Genomic DNA, 23,067 nt, shown 5'->3' on the forward strand with positions numbered 1-23,067 from the left:
TACCCTGTGAACCCACCTGGCCTGTTTCCTAGGTGAAAGCACTGGCTCTCCTGAACACTGACGATTGGGTGAGCAGCTTCCTTCCGGGCATTCATGGTGACTGAGCTCAGCACTCCTGAGTTAGAAGAATGTCTGTTTTTCCCTGTTGTGTGGGAGCCATTGCCCAAAGCAGGTGGCAAACTCCACCTAATTCAGCCTGATCTCTTTGCATTAAGAAGTCAAACTTGGGAATTCAGATCTCTCTTAGGAGCTTGGTCATCACCAAGTGTTTGTGAAGCAGAATTCTTTAGGGGCACCTTAGCAACCATCGGGATCAGGGAGCAGCTGTAGTGCTGAACAAGGTTGCAGTGGCTGTCTCTCTTTTCCCTGCCTTCAGTAATAGCTACAGCTATTTATTGGGTGTTGTTACAGGCCATGTACTTTTCTGGTGCTTTTATATATGTTTTCTCATCTTAATTGAAGCCTGAGAGTCATTTGAATTTTACTTTTTCCTCCATCGTAGTGATATATTATTCCTGTATCAACTCTTGGCTTGATTTCATTGTTCAATGTGTGTTCTCTCTCTCTAGGGCCTGTCTTTGGAAACATGGACAAATTTGTGGGGCTGGGAGTATTTGTAGACACCTACCCCAATGAGGAGAAGCAGCAAGAGGTAATGGCAAGTGTCAGAGCTTAGGTCAGCCACACAGATGTCCCCATCCTCTGCTGTAGGAAGGTTGTTCAGGAGGGAAAAAGGGGATAGGAAGTAAGGGGATGACCTCTACCTTCTTCATCTATTGAACTTCAAGAGTTAATGACTTTGTCAGGGTTTTTTCTAGAGAGAGCTGTTTATGGTACAGTCTTTTGTGAATGATTGAATGGGCACTTTCTCTTTAGCTTCCCGGTGTTGTCTTGCACATATTAGGTGGTTGCTGGAAGTGAGCATGCTGGGCTGGTTGGTGATTTGGCTACTAGACCTGCACTGGAGCAAGCTGAACTTACGTAACTCAGCTCCCTCATGACTTAACACCTCACTGCTGTGTTCTCCTGCAGCTTGTTCCCCTTTCCAGCAGCCCTCCTTCCTCTTCTCAGACTTGAACAGCAATTCTCTTCTCCTCTAGGAAAGGCTGTCAAAGGAAGTGGTGAAATCTCAGGATTTTGTGGGAACCCAGTATCTGGCCGTTGGCAGAAGCTTCTTACTTTTTATTAGGAGACTGTAAGGGTTCTTTAGTACTTTCTTATGCTAGCAACAGATTGGTACTTCTGCCCGGTGACCCTACCATCAGATGCTGGGAAAATGGTAATGACAGATTGTTGCTGGGTATCTGTAGCTAAATAATATTTAGCAAGAAAGGCAGGATTAGAAATAGAGGTAGAATTCACTTTATTTTTGAAAGTTGGTGGAAATTTTCAAACTTATAAAAAAATTGTAAGAATAGATCATTGTATATGCAACACCCAGATTCAATAGTTTTTAACATTTCCCAGAGTTCACTTTAGAGGATATGGCAAGGGAGACGTGAGTTAGGAAAAAACTCTTTTGTGTGAGTCAGTTACAGAGTTGTTTCTGGGTTCCCCTTCAATGTACCATCATCAAGCCTTGTCTAGACACGGCCCTGGGAATTTTGAGCAAGATGATCCATGAGCTCGGTAGCACTGATGTGTGAGAATACTGGTGGGGGAGCTAGAGGATGCAAAAGAAGGACATAGCAACAATGGCTAGCCTGAGGCTTTGCTAGTGGTGGCAGTGGAGGTTGGGGAAGACTTTTTTCCAGGAAGTGACATTTACTTTGAAGTCTTCAGAATGAAGACTCTGTGTTTCATGCTGAGGGAAAAGCATGAGTCAAGGTGATAAAGTAAGAAAAGAGACAATTAGTATGAGAACAACAGGGGATCAGAGAGAGATGAGGCTAGAAGGAGAAATGGGGCTAGTAGTCTTACCACATTGCACAATCCAGGGGCCACCATTCATACTGCATTCTTTTAACACTGTTCTCTCTTGGGTACGTTAACTGGCCACTTAGATTGAGCATTGTCTCCTTGGGTGGTTGGTGGTTTGGCTATTTAGACCAGCACCAGAGCAGTCTGTGTATGTGACTCATCCTCATCGTACACACTGTGGGTCCAGGGTCTGAAGGGTGGTATTCCTGGTAAGGCGTCGAGAATGTATTCTAAGGGGGTAAGTGCACTGAAAGATCTTTTTTTTTTTTTTTTGTATTTTTCCAAAGTTAGAGGCGGGGAGGCTGCCAGACAGACGCTCGCATGCACCGACCTGGATCTACCGAGTGTGCCCACCAGGGGTTTATGCTCTGCCCATCTGGGGCTGTTGCTCGGTTGTAGCTGGAGCCATTCTAGTGCCTGAGGCAAAGGTCATGGAACCATCCTCAGCAAACGGGCCATCTTTGCTCCAATGGAGCCTTGACTGCAGCAGGGGAAGAGAGAGATAGAAAGGAGAGGGGGAAGGGTGGAGAAGCAGATGGGCGCTTCTCCTGTGTGCCCTGACCGGGAATTGAACTTCCACATGTGGGGCCAACACTCTCCTGCTGAGCTAACCGGCCAGGGCCATGCTGAAGGATCTTAATAAGGGACATGTCATGACTAGGTTTGCAGTTGTGCTGAGGAAATAGCGGTAGTTAGAAATGTATCTGAGTAAGAAGTCTGGGCTTCAGGGCCTAACTACAGTTTTAAACCTGCCTCTCTGTTTCTCCCAAAAATGAATTTTTCAAACTGTCTGAGCCTCCATTTCACCATCGGACACACTACTAGTAATTCTGGTTTGAGAGGGCAGATCTGATAGGCTTATTTTGTAAGGAGAATAGCTATTAATTGAAAAAGTTAGTTTCAGATGGTAAAAAGGAGGACTTATGTTCTGACCAGCTATTATGGTTCTCACTCCCAATTGCATATAGGAATTACTGAGAGAGCTTTTAAAAATGCTGATGTCCAGGCCCAGTCTCAGAGAGTCTGATTCCATTTGTTCTAGGTGAAGTGTAGGCAACCTTACTTATCAAAGCTCCCCGGGTGAATCACATGTATAGCCAGGATTGAGAACATCTGGAGCAACACCAGGTTCTTGTTTCCTTATTTGTTTACTTATTAAACAAATTTTAAAATTAAAACTAAACTTAAAAAAACAAAGTAGTTTTTTGTTTATTAGATAGTTATTTTGTGCTGAGCACTTTACAAATACTGGCTTAATCTCCTTCAACTCTCCTTATAGTCAGTAGTATTTTTCCCATTTTACCAGTGAGTAAACAGAAGCTTAGAGAAGTTAAGTGTCATGTTCACGGTAACGGTCCATATAAGGTAGAGTCAGATTTTGAACACAGGTTCACCTGATTCCAGAGGCTTTGCTTTTAATTATGATGCTCCATTACCTCCCATCCACTGTTTTCTTCTGTGAAGTGGGCTTCCTTAAGAATGGAGACATTTGTTAGTCTCATGTGATCTGTGCACTTTCGGTTCTTAGAGCTTCTACTCAGTGCAGAATATAGAAAGTGAACTTCTTTCTATATCCCAACAGTCTGGAACTATTTTAGAAGCTAAGAGCAGATGTGTTTTTGTTAACAACATAGTTTACTGTGATGTATGTACAGTGCCAGCCATTGTTCCATGCACTTTTACATGTGTTATTTACTTACCAAAACAATACTTTGGAGTGTATATTATTTTTATCCCTACATTATGGGTAAGAAACCAAAGTCCCGAAAGGCTAAGATACTTGTTAGTGACACACAAATAGGGTTTGACTCCAGAGACCATGCAGTCTCATTGTCCATACTGTCTCATTGTTTTGCTTTATTATTTTGAGCAAATAAGGAAAGGGTGACAAAACTTGTTTAGACCTGTGGTGGTGCAGTGGAATGCTGAGGTCGCCAATTTGAAACCCTGGCTTACCCAGTTAAGGCATATACAGGAAACAACTACTATGAGTTGATGCTTCCAGCTTCTACCCCCTTTTCTCTCTTTCTCTCTCCTCTCTCTAAAAATCAATAAGTAAAATCTAAAAAATATATAAATAAAAACTTCCAAATGTAGGCCCTGGCCAGTGGCTCAGTGGATAGAGCGTCGGCCAAGTATATGGAGGTCCCGGGTTCAATTCCCAGTCAGGGCACACAGGAGAAGTGACCATTTGCTTTTCCTCACCCTCTCCCCTTCTCCTCCCACAGCCAGTGGCTCAACTGGTTTGAGCGTGGCCCTGGGTGATGAGGATAGCTCAATTGATCCACGCTGTCAGCCTGAGGCACTAAAAAATAGCTCATTACTCAAGCATCGGCCCCAGACAGGGGTTGCCAGGTGGATCCCAGTCAGGTCGCTTGTGGGAGTCTGCCTCACTATCTGGATAAGCAGTACAATATCTGAAAATTAATATAATAGATCATATTAATAGTATAAAGGACAAAACCATTTGATCATAGCAATAGATGTAGAAAAAAGTATTTGACAAAATGTAGTACCTCTTTGTTATTAAAAAATACCCTCAACAGGCCTGACCTGTGGTGGCGCAGTGGATAAAATGTCCACCTGGAAATGCTGAGGTCGCCAGTTCGAAACCCTGGGCTTGCCTGGTCAAGGCACATATGAGAGTTGATGCTTCCAGCTCCTCCCCCCTTCTCTCTCTCTCTCTCTGTCTCTCCTCTCCTCTCTCTCTCTCTCTCTCTTTCTCTCTCTGTCTCCCTCTCCTCTCTAAAATGAATAAAAAATAAAAAAAGATTTGTGAATGTCTAAAAAAGAAAAAAATACCCTCAACAAATTAGGAATAGAAGGGAACTTCCTCAACCTAACCTAACAAAGAGTACATATGAAAATCCCTCATATAACATCATACTTAATTTATAAAGACTGAAAACTTTCCCCTAAGATCAGGAACATGTAAGGTTTCTGTTCTTGCCACTTCTATTCAACATAGTCCTAGAGGCTCTAGTCAGGACAGGGAAGAAAGTATATTAAAAGACATCTAGATTGGAAAGGAAGAAGTAAAACTATTTCTATTTGCAGATAATGTTATCTTATATATAGAAAATCCTAAAGAATCCACAAACTGCCCTGACCAGATAGCTTGCTTGGTTGGAGCATCATCCCAAAGCATAGAGGTTGCCAGTTCCATCCCCAGTCGGCACATACAGGAACAGATCGATGTTCCTGTATCTCTTCTTCTCTTGCTAAAATCAATTAAATTTTTTAAAAATCCACAAACTATTGGAACTAATAAATGAATTTAGCAAAGTTGCAGGATACAAGATCAACATACAAAAATCGTGTTTCTGTGTTTGCATTGAACAATCAGAAAGCGAAAGTAAGAAAATTCCATTTATACTGTCATCAAAAAGGAATAAAATGTTTAGAAATAAATTTAACTAAAAAACATATACTATACTCTGGCCCTGCCGAGTAGCCCAGTTAGTTGGAGCATTATCACGATATACTGCAATTGCTGGTTTGATAACCAAGTCAGGGGACGTATGAGAACAACTAGTGAATGCATGAATGTATGGAATGGCAAGTTGATGTTTCTCTCTCTCTCTTTCTCTCTCTCTCCCTCTTCCTTCTCTCTCTTAAATCAATAAATTAAAAAATTAAAATGTATACTCTGAAAATGATGAAATATTGTTGAAAGAAATTAACTCTTTGAGTAGTACAAACGTTCGTGTATGTCCTCGTGCCTCCTGATGCAGGCGTCCCCAAACTACGGCCCGCAAGCCACATGCGGCCCCCTGAGGCCATTTATCTGGCCCCCTGCTACACTTTCGAAAGGGGCACCTCTTTTATTGGTGGTCAGTGAGAGGAGCACTGTATGTGGTGGCCCTCCAACGGTCTGAGGGACAGTGAACTGGCCCTCTGTGTAAAAAGTTTGGGGACCCCTGATAGAGTATGATCGTACATGTATGTCTGTAAACTTTGAACTGGAGATAAACGAGAATTCCATGAGATAACAAAAATTTTTATTTTAAAAATGTATAAGGCAACATTTAAAAAAGGCAGATGTATGTTCTTGTTTCCATAAATTGGTTATCAAACAAACATGATTTTAAGTTAATAAAACTGTAACTGGAACTAATTTTATTTTTTGGAAAAAAAAACAAAACTCACTCCCAGGGTCAGCAAGCATGAAAAAAACTCACTACTCAAAGGGTTAATAGCTAAAGATTCATGTCATGAATTGGAAAACTTAGTATTGTTAATATGGTAATACTCCTCACATTGATCTACAGACTTGACACAATTCCTATCTGTCAAAAACCTAGCTGGCCTCTGTAGAAATTGACAAGCTGATCCTAAAATCAACAAAAATTCAAGAGATTCAAAATAGCTAAAGTAATCTTGATAAAGAAGAGCAAAGTTGGAGGACTCACGCTTCCTGATTTCAAAACCACTACAAAGCAACTGTAATTAATAAAACAGTATGGTACTGGCATAAGGAGAGACTGAGAGGTCAGAGGAGTACAATTGAAAGTCCAGAAAGAAATCCTTGCATTGAAGAGCAATTGATTTTTTTTTAACATTTATTGTATTGATTTAAGAGAAAGAAAGAGGAAGGGAGTGAGGGAGAGTGAGACAGGAACACCAGTCAACTCTTGTGTGTGCCCTGGACTGGACCAAACTGCCAACATCTGTTTCTGGACGATGCTCTAACTGACAGCTCTCTGGCCAGGGCAGAAGCAATTGATTTTTTTTTTTTTTTTGTATTTTTCTGAAGCTGGAAACGGGGAGAGACAGACAGACTCCCGCATGCGCCCAACCGGGATCCACCTGGCACGCCCACCAGGGGCAACGCTCTGCCCACCAGGGGGCGATGCTCTGCCCCTCCGGGGCGTCGCTCTGCCGGGACCAGAGCCACTCTAGTGCCTGGGGCAGAGGCCAAGGAGCCATCCCCAGCGCCCAGGCCATCTTTGCTCCAATGGAGCCTTGGCTGCGGGAGGGGAAGAGAGAGACAGAGAGGAAGGAGGGGGGGGGGTGGAGAAGCAAATGGGCGCTTCTCCTATGTGCCCTGGTCGGGAATCGAACCCGGGTCCCCCGCATGCCAGGCCAACGCTCTACCGCTGAGCCAACCAACTGGCCAGGGCCAGCAATTGATTTTTTTTTTTTTGTCTTTTTTTTTCTTTTTATTTTTTCTGAAGCTGGAAACGGGGAGAGACAGTCAGACAGACTCCCGCATGCGCCCGACTGGGATCCACCCAGCACGCCCACCAGGGGCGAAGCTCTGCCCACCAGGGGGCGATGCTCTGCCCCTCCGGGGGCGTCACTCTGCCACTACCAGAACCACTCTAGCGCCTGGGGCAGAGGCCAAGGAGCCATCCCCAGCGCCCGGGCCATCTTTGCTCCAATGGAGCCTTGGCTGCGGGAGGGGAAGAGAGAGACAGAGAGGAAGGAGGGGGTTGGAGAAGCAAATGGGCGCTTCTCCTATGTGCCCTGGCCAGGAATCGAACCCGGGTCCCCCGCACGCCAGGCCGACACTCTACCGCTGAGCCAACCGGCCAGGGCAGCAATTGATTTTTGATTAGAGTGCCAATATAATTCAATGAGGAAAGAATCATCTTTTCAACAAATGGCGTTGGGACAATTGGATATCCACAGGGAGAATAGTGAAATTTTTCCAACCTCACACCATACACAAATTTTAACTCAAAATGGATCAAAGAACTAAAGGTAAAAGCTAAAATTATGAAACTCTTAAAAGAAAACAGGATTAATTCTTCATGACCTTGGATTAGGCAATGGTTTCTTAGATATGACACCAAAAACAAAAGCCACAAAAGAAAAAAATGGGTAAATTAGACTTCACCCAAATTAAAAACTTGTGCTTTGGGAGATACCATCAAAAAAATGAAAAGGCAACCCACAGACTGGGAGAGAAATGTAAGTCATATATCTGATGATATATTCTAGAAACAACAAAATACTGAAAAAGACAACCCAATTCAAAAATGGCCAAGACATCTGAATAGATATTGCCCTGAAGAAGATACACAGATAGCTGATAAAGACATGAAAAGATGCTCAACAACTTAGCCTTTGGGGACATACAGATGAAAGTCACAATGAGGTGCCACTTCACACCCACTTGTATAGCTATGGTGGAAAAGACAGGTGACAAGTGTTGATAAGGCTGTGAAATAATTGGAGTCCTCATGCACTGCTGGTGGGAATGTAAAATGGAGCAGTTATTTTGGAATACAGTTGGGAAGTTCTTCAAATGGTTAAACAAAGAGTTCACATGATACAGCAATTCTAGGTAGTACATACCCAAGAGAAATGAAAACATGTCTACATAAAAACTTTTACATGAATGTTTATAGCAGTATTATTCATGATAGCCAAAAATGTATACAGCTCAAATGGCTGTCAACTGATAACTGGATAAACAAATGTGATGTGTCCTTACAATGCAATATCAGCATTAAAAAGAAGTGAAGCATTTATATGTAGTCAAATTGATATATGGAGGCCCCTGGAAAACATGCTAAGTGAAAGAAGCCAGTCACAAAAGATGACATATTTTATGATCCCATACATATGAAGTGTCCCGAACAGGCAAATCCATAGGAACAGAAAGTAGATGAATATTTGCCTGAAGTGGGACTAGGGCAGGGGTCGGGAACCTTTTTGGCTGAAAACCATGAATGCCACATATTTTAAAATTAATTCCATGAGAGCCATACAATGACCCGTGTACATTACGCATTAGCCAATAAAAATTTGGTGTTGTCCCAGAGGACAGCTGTGATTGGCTCCAGCCACCCGCAACCATGAACATGAGCGGCAGGAAATGAATGGATTGTAATACATGGGAATATTTTATATTTTAAACCTTTTTTAAAGATTTGTCTGCGAGCCAGATGCAGCCATCAAAAGAGCCACATCTGGCTCGCAAGTCATAGGTTCCCGACTCCTGGACTAGGGGGTGGGAATGGGGAGAGTGACTGTTAGTGGGCACAGGGTTTCTTTCTGGGCAGTGAAAATGTTCTGAAATTCATTGTGATGATCACAATCTTAAATATGAATATAGTAGAAGCCATGGAATTACAGGTGAGTGATGTGGTATGTAAATTATATCTTAGTATTGCTAGTTTGTTAAAATGTTGATTAAAGCATGACTTGATCATCTTTTCTTGGCACTATGAAGCAATCAGGTGACAGTCATGGTTCCTCTTGAGGCCCAGATGTTAGTGAAAAGCAGCAGAGAACTCTTGGAATGGAAATGTCTTTTTCAGTTGAAATCAGAGTGTGATGAGAAGAGGCCTTCTGGAAGGTGAGCATGGGAGAGCAGCCTTTTGCAGCTTTCACCCTCAGGTCAGGTCTTCCTGGTCAGGCATTGGGGCCTCACTCCTGGAGGTGAGTCAGCAGGTAGGAGAGTAGGGAGAGGGCGCACTGCTGTGCCCAGGTCAGGCCAGCTTGGAAGTCCAGTTAGAGGCACTCCTCATGTTTTTTAATATGATCATTGTTTTTCCTCCTTTGAAACTGGAAAGAAATTAACAATACTGTTACCTGACCTGTGGTGGCATAGTGGATGGAGCACTGGGATGCTAAGGTCGCCAGTTTGAAACCCCAGGCTGGACAAAGCACAAAAGAGAATCAACCACAATTTGATACTTCCTACTCCTCCCCGCATTTCTCTCTCTCTCTCCCTCTCTCTCTCTCTCTCCCCCCCCTCCCCCTCCCTCCCTCTCTCTAAAATCGATAAATACAATTTTTTGTTTTTTTGGTATTTTTCTGAAGCTGAAAACGGGTAGGCCGTCAGACAGACTCCCGCATGCGCCTGACCAGGATCCACCCAGCATGCCCACCAGGGGGTGATGCTCTGCCCCTCTGGGGCATTGCTCTGTTGCAACCACAGCCATTCTAGCGCCTGAGGCAGAGACCATAGAGCCATCCTCAGCGTCCGGGCCAACTTTGCTCCAATGGAGCCTTGGCTGCAGGAGGGGAAGAGAGAGACAGAGAGGAAAGAGAGGAGGAGGGGTGGAGAAGCAGATGGGCACTTCTCCTGTGTACCCTGGCCGGGAATCGAACCCAGGACTCCTGCATGCCAGGCCAACGCTCTACCACTTAGCCAACTGGCCAGGGCCAATAAATAAAATATTAAAAAAAATAAAAACAGGCCCTGGCCAATTGGGTCAGGAGATAGAGTGTTGGCCCAGCATGTGGACATCCCCATTTCAATCCCCAGTCAGGACATGCATGAGAAGTGACCATCTTTTTCTCTCCTTTCTCTCCCTCTTCCTCTCTACAGCCAGTGGCTTGGTTGGTCCAAGCACATCAGCCTCAGGTGCTGAGGATAGCTCGGTTGATTCAAACATCAGCTCTAGACTGGGGTTGCCAGGTGGATCCTAGTTGGGATGCATGCAGGAGTCGGTCTCTCTCTGTCTTCCCTCCTTTCACTTAAATAAATTAAAAAAAAAATTTTTTTTGTATTTTTCTGAAGTTGGAAACGGAGAGGCAGTCAGACAGACTCCCGCATGCGCCCAACCGGGATCCACCTGGCATGCCCACCAGGGGGTGATGCTCTGCCCATCTGGGGCATTGCTCTGCTGCGACCAGAGCCATTCTAGCGCTTGAGGTAGAGGCCATGGAGCCATCCTCAGCTCCCGGGCCAACCTCGCTCCAGTGGAGCCTTGGCTGCAGGAGGGGAAGAAAGACAGAGAGGAAGGAGAAGGGGAGGGGTGGAGAAGCAGATGGGCGCTTCTCCTGTGTGCCCTGGCTGGGAATCAAACCTGGGACTCCTACATGCCAGGCTGACGCTCTACCACTGAGCCAGCCGGCCAGGGCTTTTTTTTTTTTTTTTTTTTACAGAGACAGAGAGAGAGAGAGAGAGAGAGAGAGGGATAGACAGGGATAGACAGAAACAGAGAGATGAGAAGCATCAATCATTAGTTTTTCGTTGCTCATTGCGACACCTTAGTTGTTCATTGATTGCTTTCTCATATGTGCCTTGACCATGGGCCTTCAGCAGCCTTGGGTGCAAGCTGGTGAGCTTTTGCTCAAACCAGATGAGCCTGCGCTCAAGCTGGGGACCTTGGAGTCTCAAACCTGGGTCATCTGCATCCCAGTCCAACACTCTATCCACTGTGCCACCTCCTGGTCAGGCTAATTTAAAAAATTTTTTAAATAAAAATAATACTGTGCCATCCAGTTTAAAAATACATCCCCTTGATGAAGACACTGATCCCTCTTGGTCTCATTATTGTTGGCAGAGAGAATCTTTACATTATTAGAAGAACTTCATAACTTCTTTTTTTAAATTTTTTTTAATGTGAGATTAGGGGAGATAGTGAGGCAGACTCTCACGTGCGCCCCGACCAAGATCCATTTGGCAACCCTATCTAGGGCCAATGCTGGAGTATCGAGCTATTTTTTAGCACCTGAAGCTGATACGCTCCAATGGAGCTATCCTCAGCACTGGGGCCACACTGGAACCCATTAAGCCACTTGATTGCAGGAGGAGAAGGGGGAGGGAAGGGAAGAGAAGCAGATGGTCACTTCTCCTGTGTGCCCTGACCAGGAATTTAACCCCGATGTCCATATGCCGGGAAGACACTCTATCCACTGAGCCACCAGCCAGGGTCAAAAGAACTTAATAACTTCAATTCTTTTGTTATCCAATGTGGATGTGATTTAGGGTTTTTGTTTTAGTCCCAGATGAGTTAGTGTTTTCCAAGATCTTCCTTTGGAAAGTTGGTGTAGGGAGTATTGGCAGGCTCTGATGTGAGTAGGCAGTGAGGCTGAGCTTCATTGGTGAGAACTAGTTTTTTTTTAATTTAAAAAATTTTTTTTTGTATTTTTCTGAAGTTGGAAACGGGGAGGCAGTCAGACAGACTCCCGCATGCGCCTGACCGGGATCCACCTGGCACGCCCACCAGGGGGCGATGCTCTGTTGCAACCAGAGCCATTGCAGCACCTGAGGCAGAGGCCATGGAGCCATCCTCAGCGCCCAGGCCAACTTTGCTCCAATGGAGCCTTGGCTGCGGGAGGGGAAGAGAGAGACAGAGAGGAAGGAGAGGGGGAGGGGTGGAGAAGCAGATGGGCGCTTCTCCTGTGTGCCCTGACCGGGAATTGAACCCGGGACTCCTGCACACCAGAGCGACGCTCTACCACTGAGCCAACCAGCCAGGGCCTGAGAGCTAGTTTTTGAGGGAAGTGGAAATGTATGACTTTCTACTGAAATTGAGTGAAGGTGAAGAGAAAGTAATTTTCTGAGACAGTGAAAGAGAGAGAGGAAAGAGAAAGAAAGCAAGAGCACGTTCTTAGCTCTGGGTTAGTTCTTGACCTTCTTTGGGATTTGACCCTTTTGAGAGTATGATGAAAGTGGCAGGCCCGCCAAAAGATGCAGGTACACACACGATTTTACCTATAGTTTTAGAAAGTTTGTGAACCACCCAAAGTAGAACTGTAGACAGGATCTTCTCATTAGTGAGATGTATTCACATACTATCAGAATGATGGGCAGCAGTGAAATAGAGGCACACGTATTTGGCTGTATCCTGAATCTTGGCAGTTTTAATCACGGTAAATGAATTATGAAGTTTGGTGTTTGGGCATAAAGTTTAATGCTTTGTGATTTTAGAGCTCTCCATTGAAGTCCTCCAACTACGTTATTTGGATTTGGATTTGTTCTAGTGTGGTCACAACTAAGATAAGTGGGATTTAGATCATCCCAGTAATTTAAGAGATCATGGTAGCCTGACCAAGTGGTGACGCAGTGGATAGAGCATCGGACTGGGATGCAGAGGACTCAGGTTTGAGACCCCGAGGTCACCAGCTTGAAGCCAAGGTCGCTGGCTCCAGCAAGGGGTTACTCGGTCTGCTGAAGGTCGGCGGTCAAGGCACATATGAGAAAGCAATCAATGAACAACTAAGGTGTTGCAACGCGCAATGAAAAACTAATGATTGATGCTTCTCATCTCTCTCCGTTCCTGTCTGTCTGTCCCTGTCTATCCCTCTCTCTGACTCTCTCTCTGTCTCTGTAAAAAATAAATAAATTTTAAAAAGAGAGAGAGAGATCATGGTAATGTTCACTAATGTGAAAATCTTCAAGGTAGTCAGCTGACTGGAGGTACCACTACTGTGTCCTCAGTAATTTGAGGGCTTAGGGAGCAGGGGCCTTCTCATGCTGCCAAATAATGTGAGAACCTCACTGTATGTGTGATGAGTATTGCAGTTATCCTGTCACCTTGGTATCCAGATTTCTATGTAAAGGGTAATTTGGATGCAGATTACTGTAGGACAGTGACTTACAAAGTTTTGTATATGTGAAAGATATGTCTGTGAAAGTGACAATGTGTTCCACTGATGATCCCAGGGAAGGAACAAATGGAAGTGTGCAGGGAGATATTGTCAAAGAAGCATTTATATGTTCTTATTTTTATATAAAAGCTCGTTTTAGAAAAATCAGAGAAGGCTGAAACGAGCAAAACATACAAAAAATCTTATTTAAAAACAACATTGCATCACATGAACATACTAGGTTTTTTTTTTTAAAGGTTTTATTTATTTATTTTTAATTCTTTTTTCATCTTAGAGGAGAGAGAGAGAGAGAAGGGGGGGAGGAGCAGGAAGCTTCAACTCCCATATGTGCCTTGACCGGCAAGCCCAGGGTTTTGAACCAGCCACCTCAGCATTCCAGGTCGACGCTTTATCCACTGCGCCACCACAGGTCAGGCAGGTTTTTTTTTATTATTATTAACTTTTACTTAAAATATTTTAGATATAGCCTGACCAGGCAGTGGCGCAGTGGATAGAGCATTGGACTGGGACGTGGAGGACCCAAGTTCAAAACCCCAAAGTTGCCAGTTTGAGTGCAGGCTCACCAGCTTGAGTGCAGGGTCACTGGCTTGAGCCTAAGGTTGCTGACTTGAGCACAAGGTCGCTGGTGTGAGCAAGGGGTCACTTGCTATGCTGTAACCCCCCAGTCAAGGCACATATGAGAAAGCAATCAGTGAACAACTAAGGAGCGGCAATGAAGAATTGATGCTTCTCATCTCTCTCCCTTCCTGTTTGTCTGTCCCTCTCTCTGTCTCTGTCACACACAAAAAGAAATTTAGATATATAGAAAAATTGAGAATATAGCAAATACTAGATTCAGGTTAATCTTTGTAAAATTCTGATGTAGTTTCAGACTTAACAGGTAAGTTATAATACAACAAAGAATTCAGTGCTCTTTATCCAGATTTCCCAAAATGTTACTGTCTTACTACATTTACTTTGCCTTTCCTTTTACCTCTGTATGTGTGCCTGTCTGTGTATATTTTTCTTAACTACTTAGGAGTAAATTGCCTTTATGATGCTCCCTTAATTGTAAATACTTCACTTGTTTTTCCTAAACACAAGGAATTCTGTTACATAACCACAGCACAGTGATCAAAACCAGGAACTTTACATTGCTATTAGCGCTATTCCCTCATCTCCTGACCTTATTCAGATTTCACCAGTTGTCTAGACATGTCCATTATGGCGAAAGAAAATCCCAAATGCCATGGTACATTCAGTTGTCATGTCTGTCCTTTAATTTGGAAACACTCTGCAGTATTTCTGTTTTTCAGTGTAGAAATTTTGTTTTGTTTTTGTATCTCACAGTATATACTACGCATTTTTCCTTGTTGGTAAATATTGAGAGCAAGGTCACCTCAGTGAGTGACTGAGCCAGGATTCTGTTGCCAGACTTCCTGTTTCAGATCCTGGTTTCACTGCTCAACACCCATGCTTTCTTTTTTTTTAAATTTTATTTATTTATTTTTTTGCATTTTTCCGAAGCTGGAAACGGTGAGGCAGTCAGACAGACACCCGCATGCGCCCGACCGGGATCCACCCGGCATGCCCACCAGGGGGCGATGCTCTGCCCCTCTGGGGCATCGCTCTGTTGCGACCAGAGCCACTCTAGCGCCTGGGGCAGAGGCCGAGGAGCCATCCCCAGCGCCCGGGCCATCTTTGCTCCAGTGGAGCCTCGGCTGCGGGAGGGGAAGAGAGAGACAGAGAGGAAGGAGAGGGGGAGGGGTGGAGAAACAGATGGGCGCTTCTCCTGTGTGCCCTGGCCGGGAATCGAACCCGGGACTCCTACACGCCAGGTCGACGCTCTACCACTGAACCAACCGGCTAAGGCAAGCACCCATGCTTTCTTAAACAAGTTTTCCTAGGCCCTGGCTGGTTTGCTCAGTGGTAGAGCGTCGGCCTGGCGTGCAGAGGTCCCGGGTTCGATTCCCAGCCAGGACACACAGGAGAAGCGCCCATCTGCTTCTCCACCCCTCCCCCTCTCCTTCCTCTCTGTCTCTCTCTTCCCCTCCCGCAGCCGAGGCTCCACTGGAGCAAAGATGGCCCGGGCGCTGGGGATGGCTCCTAGGCCTCTGCCCCAGGCGCTAGAGTGGCTCTGGTCGCAACAGAGCGACGCCCCGGAGGGGCAGAGCATCGCCCCCTGGTGGGCAGAGCGTCGCCCCCTGGTGGGCGTGCCGGGTGGATCCTGGTCGGGCGCATGCGGGAGTCTGACTGTCTCTCCCCGTTTCCGGCTTCAGAAAAATACAGAAAAAACCCCAACAAAAACAAGTTTTCCTACTGTGAAATGGGGTTGATGATACTACAACACCATGGGTTGTGATAAAGGAATTCATGCATATTGCTGATACAGTGCCTGGCACAGAGTAAGCTCTCAGAAAACGTTAGCTAATCTTCTCACTACTAAGTGACATTCATGAAGGACATTCTGCAGATAGCTTGGCAGTAGCCATTGTGGCTCTTTTCTCTCCTACCCTGCTTTTCTTCATCTCTATCTGGGTGGGTTAAATAGAAGAACTGCCCTAAGGAGTGGCTACCAAGTGCTGTCATGTTCGTGAGCTCGTGTTGGTTGGTGACAGTTTCACTGGTCTGAGAGTAAGAACAGTAAGGTGACTTTTGATAGATGCTAAATGTTTTATTATATGGCATTACTTAGTTCTTTTTTTGGTGTTAAAATGTTCTTTTAAAAAAATGCTTTTTAAAAAACTAACATTGATAAAGATGGTTGCTTGTTTTGTCATTATTGTATTTTAATATATTTAGTAGGGCAGAAAACCAACAAAGGCAAACCTGTTAACCCTCAAAATATTTTGAGCCAGCGGTCTGGAATTACTGTTCTAAATGATGTATGTTTGGCTATGTTCTTATATACAAGTTCCTGTGAACAATATTTCTATCTAGAAATTTATTAATTTTGCTGTGGATTGAATGAACATGTATTGACTCCCTCCTGAATACCAGACACTGTGCCAAATACTTTAAATGTCTGATTTCATCTTCATAATTAACCCCGTGAGCTGTGTGTTATTTTCCCTGCTTCCAGTGAGAAGATAGAATCCCTAAGATGATGGAGTTCACCCGAGGTTATGCAGATGACAGGCTGTGCTTGCTCTTTTCTGGCTAGTGGTTCATAGCTCCTGTGCTTCAGGCCTGTGGAATTTTAGCATAGGGTTCAAAAATCCACAAGTTCATGGGTCTCCTTTCAATCAAGATATGCTGAAGGTACAAAGTGGCCTTGCAGTACAGAACTGTGAAAGCATTTCTCTACTTTATAGACAACTATTTGCACAATAGGCAGGAGTTCATCATTTTTGGTGACTCTTGAGTTAGCAATGAAACTACTGCCTTGGCCTGAGTCAGTGTGATTCTTCTTCAGCCTTCGGTTCTTGCTACATATGGGCTACCTTCCAAGGAAAGAACATTGCTGCTGTGTGATATTAGTACCTACCCAGAAACACTTCATGGACTCCTGACTGGGCATAAAATAATAATATGCATTTAAGCCTTAGCCAAATAGCTTAGTTGGTTAGAGGTCATCCAGATACACAAAGATTGCTGGTTCGATCCCTGGTCAGGGCACATATAGGAGCAGATCAATATTTCTGTCTCTCTCTCCCTCCTCCTCTCTCTCTTAAATCAATAAATAAATTAAATTAAATTTTTAAAAAAGAAGAAAAGATGCATTTAAATACTACTAATGTGCAGGACAAAGTTGGAGGCCAAGTCATGAGTTGCTGAGGGGGACAGATTTCAGCCCTAAAACTACTGGGTGGGCTCTGTTAGTGCAGTGTTTCTTTTTCCTTTTCTTTTTAGAATTTTTTTAGTTATTGATTTTAGAGACGTAATAGCGAGAGAAAGGGGGGAAGAGCGAGAAGCATCAACTCATAGTAGTTGCTTCTTGTATGGGCCTTGACTGGGCAAGCCCGGGGTTTCAAACCGTTGACCTCAGCATTCCAGGTCAGAGTTATCCACTGCACCACCACAGGCCAGGCTAGTGCAGTGTTTCTTACATTTGGAATTTGGCTCACATCATAGCTGTCTGGTGCTTTTTTTTTTAAATTGATTGATTTTAGAGAGACAGAGGGAAGTACCCACCTAGTTGTGCTTTCATTGGTTGCTTTCCATATGTAGCCTGACTGGGGATTGAACTAGCAAACTTCTCATTTCAGAATGATGCTCTAAGTCTAACCAACTGAGCTAACCATGGCCTTTGGTGCTTTTTAAGTAATAAACTTGTTCCCTACTCTGGTCCTCCTGAATGAGACTCTTTGACTAAGGGACATGTGTATGTGCAGCTGGAAAGTTTCCCCAAGTGATCCCGAGGACCACTTCTGACTGGATAATTGGGTGCCTCACCAGCTTTGGGAAGAGTAAGGCCCCTTAAAGTTAAAGAACGTTCTCCTAGGTACTCTTGAATTGGTAAACAAAGCAAGCCTTGGGATCATCAGAGCTCCTTGGGTCATTTTTAATTTTTTTTTTTTTTAATGGCAGAGACAGAGTCAGAGGGACAGATAGGGACAGACAGACAGGAAGAGATAGAGATGAGAAACATCAATTCTTCGTTGTGGTTCCTTAGTTGTTCATTAATTGATTTCTCATATGTGCCTTGATGGGAGGGCTACAGCAGACCTAGTGACCCCTTGCTCGAGTCAGTGACCTTGGGCTCAAGCTGGTGAACCTTGCTCAAACCGGATGAGCCCACACTCAAGCTGGCAACCTCGAGGTCTCGAAACTGGGTCCTCCACATCCTAGTCCAATGCTCTGTCCACTGTGCCACTGCCTGGTCAGGCTCCTTAGGTCATTTTTAATCCCTTCCTTTCCCTAACTGTTCACTGAAATTAGGAGCTTTCTTGTCAAGCCCAATTCTGTAAAGTGTTTGATAACATACTCACAAATCCATTGCTATCAATGGTTTTTAACCCTTCTTATCTCATGGCAATATAAACTCATTATTAAAAATCTGCAGTACACCAAAAATATATTTTTTGCCAATCTGACAAAAAAAAGTAGGTGTAATTTTGATTCATTCACGCTGGACAGCTATTGTTTTGTTGGCTGTTGGCATTTTTTTATTTGATGATCTAAGAGAAAAAAGGTCAGTGTCCCTGACTAAATACAGTGATACCTCGGTTCTCGAACATAATTCGTTCCGGGAGAACGGTCGAGAACCAAATTGTTCGAGAACCGAAACAATGAAACCCATAGGAAATAATGGAAACTGGATTAATTTGTTCCAAGCCCCAAAAATATGCCTATTTACTGGTGCTTTCTCACAAATAACGACTTCATTGATGCTGTCACCTGCTAACTCTTTTTCTTTAATGAAAATAAGAAGCAGCTTCTCCATTTCCTCCATTATCTGAGGCCTTTGCTTTGTTAACAATGTAACACCTTTGGCAACATTGGCAGCCTTTATAACAGCTTTATTCTTAAGGAAAGTTGAGATAGTAGATCTTGGCATGCCATACTCAGCAGACAGATCTGAAACACGTGTGCCCTGTTCATATTTGGCAATGATTTCTTTTTTCAGCTCAATCGTTGTTCTCACAGCTTTCCGCTTACCTTTGTCTGCATTACCACTTCTGGCTTTCTTTGGACCCATGTCTAAGGGTTAAATTCAGTGTACAAAGCGTGAGTCTCTCCACAAAGCGTGAGTCTCACCACAAAGCGTGACTCTCACCACAAAGCGTGACTCTCACCACAAAGCGTGACTCCACAAAAACGTGATTCTCTCTCTCCACAAAGCGTGACAAAGCGTGACTCACACTGATGACGCAGGCAAGGCGCGCTCGGCCGAATGAACGCCATTCGGCTCAACTCGGCTAATCTCGGACGTTCGAGTTCCAAATATTTGTTCGGATTCCAAGACAAAATTTTCTCGAATTTCCTGGTCGAATACCGATTTGGTCGAAAGTCAAGGCGTTCGAGAACCGAGGTATCACTGTAGTCAGGTACTGCATGTTTTAAAAATTCTTGCCTGGCCTGACCATGTGATGGCACACAAATAAGAGTGTCGGACTGGGACCTGAGGGACTCCGGTTTGAGAACCCTGAGGTCGTCGGCTTGGGTGCAGGCTCATCCAGCTAGAGCTGAAGTTCACCAGCTTGAGTGAGGGGTTGCTGGCTTAAGTGTGGGATCATAGACAGGACCTCATGGTCGCTGACATAAAGCCCAAGATCACTTGCTTGAGCAACGGTCAGTCACTCTGCCGTAGCACCCCCCCCATCAAGGCACATATGAGAAAGTGATCACTGAACAACAAAGGAGCTGCAACAAAGAATTGATGCTTCTCATCTCTCTCCCTTCCTGTCTGTCCCTCTCTCTGTCTCTGTAAAAAAGAAAAAAAAGTTTCTTGCCTGACCTGTGGTGGTACAGTGGATAAAGTGTCAATCTGGAACGCTGAGGTTGCCATTTAAAACCCCAGGCTTGTCCAGTCAAGGCACATATAAGAAGCAACTATAAGTTGATGCTTCCCGCTCCTCTTCCCCTCCTTTCTCTCTCTTTCTAAAATCAATAAATAAAATCTTTAAAAAAAATTTGTGGCACATTGGTTAAAAATCGCTATTCTAGATGATAGTTGTGGAAGAGTACTTTTTGGCAGTTTGATTATTCACCAAGTCCTGTATGCCTATGCATATTCTATTAGCAGCCTAAGAAGAAAGCACCCAGGTGCTGCTCTGAGGCCACCCTGAGCTTCTTACTGTGGCCTCTAGGCCGCATGGGATCTGGCTCCTGCCTCGGCTCATGACAGCTTCTCCTCACTAGCTGAGTTTCAGACACCTGTGTTTTCTAGTCCACAAATATGCCAAACTCTTGCTGCTTTTGGGGGACTCCCTTTAACTACCTGTGTCTCAGCTCAGATATTGTCTTCTTATCAGTCTCTAGTGTAACACCTCTTCTGTTTTCATCAGCATTTATCACTGTCTGAAATTTTGTTTACTTATCATCTGTCTCTCCCATTCTATAGTCAGCTCCATGAGAGCACGTATCTGTCTTATGTTGTGGCCTATTGAACTCAAAGCATCTGGAACATTGAGTGCCTGGATGGGAATAGTTGCTTGGGAAGCATGAGAGGAAGGAATGCTTTGGGCTCTGTGCCCTCACACACCTTTTCTGCAGGGCCGGGCCGACCTGAGCCTATGTAGTATCTCGTTGCTAGAACTGTAATAGCTTTCTGAAGCAAAACCAAAGACCCTGGAGCCATCTGTCATGTTTCAGTGCTTTCATGGAGCTTTTTCTTGCCCGGGTGTTGTCGGTTAGACAAAGTAACAACAGCTATTTGAAAATATATGTTGATAGGCTCAACTAGAGGGTAAATGATCCCTTTGGATTGATGTTAACTTCAGTCTCTTAAGTGCTTAGTTGGCTTTTTATTCTCTGAGGTTCTGGGCAGTAAAGCACATCTCGAATTTAGAAAAACTTAGCCCTGCTTGTCATTCCTGTCTATCCCTTTGCTATACAAATACTGCAGTCTGGGTACAAACATGTAACCTGACATCCTGACTCAGAGATGTAAGTGGGGCCTGCTTGGATGGTATAATGCTGTGTGTTATGTTATAAAGCTGAAAGCTTCAGGGCCTCTTTGGGGATCTGGTGATAGTAACACATCCTTTCCTCTGAAAATGTACAAGCAGCTGTGCATGTAGTTTTGCTTATAATTTTGAGGGGCATAAGGACTTGAATGTCATCCATGGACCCTAAATTTTGGTTGGGCATTGAGATTGGATTGTTCATCCACTACAACTAGACCTTAGCTCTTCCATGGTTGTTTCTTTCTGACTTGCTCTCTTGTCTTCTATGCCCTCTCTTGTTTTTAAACCTATTGGACCCTCTCAGGCCCAGAAGAGACGGTATTCTCCAGGAGTCCAGGTACTCAATTCTTGACCACCATGGCCATACTTTACTCCCTGTGCGTTCACTCATCATTTGCTACTGTGTAGAATCCATGTGACTATTGTCTCAAGAGTCACCAGTCTCTGATTTTGAGTGCCTCTTCACCTTGCATGTTGACTATTGGGGATGATGTAAACCTCACCATGTGGCATGTGGCATATATCCTTTCCTTTCATCTGCACTGCCAAGCATTGGACTTGCTCTGGAATGGTTAGCTCATCATTTCTAAGGAAGAATTTTCTGAAGTTGGAAACAGGGAGGCAGTCAGACAGACTCCCGCATGCACCCGACTGGGATCCACCTGGCATGCCCACCAGGGAGCGATGCTCTGCCCATCTGGGGCTTCGCTGTGTCGCAACGCAACCAGAGCCATTCTAGTGCCTGAGGCAGAGGCCACAGAGCCATCCTCAGAGCCCGGGCCAACTTTGCTCCAATGGAGCCTTGGCTGCGGGAGGGCAAGAGAGAGACAGAGAGGAAGGAGAGGGGGAGGGGTGGAGAAGGAGATGGGCACTTCTCCTGTGTGCCCTGGCCGGGAATCGAACCCAGGACTCCTGCACGCCAGGCTGATGCTCTACCACTGAGCTAACCGGCCAGCGCCTCTAAGGAAGAATTTGCTCCTACAACTTTATTGGAGAGAGAGGGCCTTTGAAGTAAGTGGGTGGGAAAATGGGTGGGATCTGGGGAAGCTTGCAGTGGGAGAAGCTTGCCCTGTATTGGGAGAAGTTGTGTGTAGCTGATGCTTCAGTGGGCTGGAAGAGTTTTTAGCTGGAGAACACCATCCTAGTTCTGGCAGTGTTTTTTCTGAGTCCAAGTTCATTTAACAACTTGTGCTTATAGATTATAGAATTTGAAAGGCTATCTTGAATGGAAAGAATTCCCTGATCAAACAGGCATTTTCAGAATACCTGTTGTTTGCAAAACACTCACTGTGGGTGGGATCGGCTATGGTAGAGATATGCAAAGAAACATAATAAATTATTTTTTCTTAAAGACATTTACATGGCAATTGGGTAGGTAGGTATATATTCATAAAAAGAAAGCCACTAGCCTGGGACAGAATTTCAGTGCAAAATTGTGATCTCGGGGAGGATTAGAGTCCAAATCCAGACCCTAGAGGAGCCATTTCAAACACACTCTGATCTGTAGTGAGGGAATTCCAGACAGCAAATGTAGAGTTCAGTTGCTTCCTGGGTGTTATTCTTTGAGTGTGGGTTCTAGCGGGTTGTTAATGAAGAGGGGCAGAGCTATTGTCTGGTGCTGTTAAGCTGCTCAGCTCCTATGTGCACAATTCCTGTTGTTGTTTACCACGTGTCCCTGAGAGTACTTCCTGACTGTCCTCTACTCTTCCTTTTCTTCTTTCCTAGCGGGTGTTCCCCTACATCTCAGTCATGGTGAACAATGGCTCCCTCAGCTATGATCATGAGCGGGATGGACGGCCGACAGAGCTGGGGGGCTGCACAGCCATTATCCGCAATCTCCATTATGACACCTTCCTTGTGATTCGCTATGTCAAAAGGCATTTGACGGTGAGTCCTTGTTCTGGACCAATTGGCAGTATGGGCTGTCTGGTTCCTGCCTCTGTGGACTGGCCCTAATTTCTCTCTTCTTTTTATTCTAGATAATGATAGACATCGATGGCAAACATGAGTGGAGGGACTGCATTGAGGTACCAGGCGTCCGTTTGCCCCGGGGCTACTACTTTGGCACCTCCTCCATCACTGGGGATCTCTCAGGTACTACACATGCACTTGTTATTTGCTGTAACTGGGGTCACATCTCGGTAGCCAGGCCTTGGCGAGGCTTCTCAGAGGGGAGAGTTGGACAATCAAAAGTCCAGGAAGCAGGTTCCCTGGGAGTGTTTATCTTCCTGCATTCACATACCCAGATTCCAAAAAACCCCAGGCTTAGCTGTCCTTGGCTAGCTGTCCCAGGAGACGG

General features: G+C 44.7%; 2 protein-coding genes across 4 annotated transcripts in view; one reads left to right on the forward strand and one right to left on the reverse strand.

The window, feature by feature from the left end:
- FER1L5 (fer-1 like family member 5) overlaps positions 1 to 23,067 on the reverse strand; it is a 283,372-nt gene that overhangs the window by 193,898 nt on the left and 66,407 nt on the right. The gene's annotated exons all lie outside the window — the stretch shown is intronic.
- Positions 1 to 23,067, forward strand: part of LMAN2L (lectin, mannose binding 2 like) — a 35,956-nt gene that overhangs the window by 4,455 nt on the left and 8,434 nt on the right. The window contains exons 4-7 of one of the 3 annotated variants that reach the window (XM_066377666.1): positions 570 to 652; positions 21,073 to 21,105; positions 22,494 to 22,655; positions 22,748 to 22,862. In XM_066377666.1, coding sequence (XP_066233763.1) covers positions 570 to 652; positions 21,073 to 21,105; positions 22,494 to 22,655; positions 22,748 to 22,862 — 393 coding nt within the window. The remainder of the gene's footprint in view (positions 1 to 569; positions 653 to 21,072; positions 21,106 to 22,493; positions 22,656 to 22,747; positions 22,863 to 23,067) is intronic. The other 2 variants (XM_066377667.1, XM_066377668.1) reach the window with 2 other exon arrangements.

This window comes from Saccopteryx leptura, chromosome 3, assembly GCF_036850995.1.
Source record: "Saccopteryx leptura isolate mSacLep1 chromosome 3, mSacLep1_pri_phased_curated, whole genome shotgun sequence".
Lineage (NCBI taxonomy): Eukaryota > Metazoa > Chordata > Mammalia > Chiroptera > Emballonuridae > Saccopteryx > Saccopteryx leptura.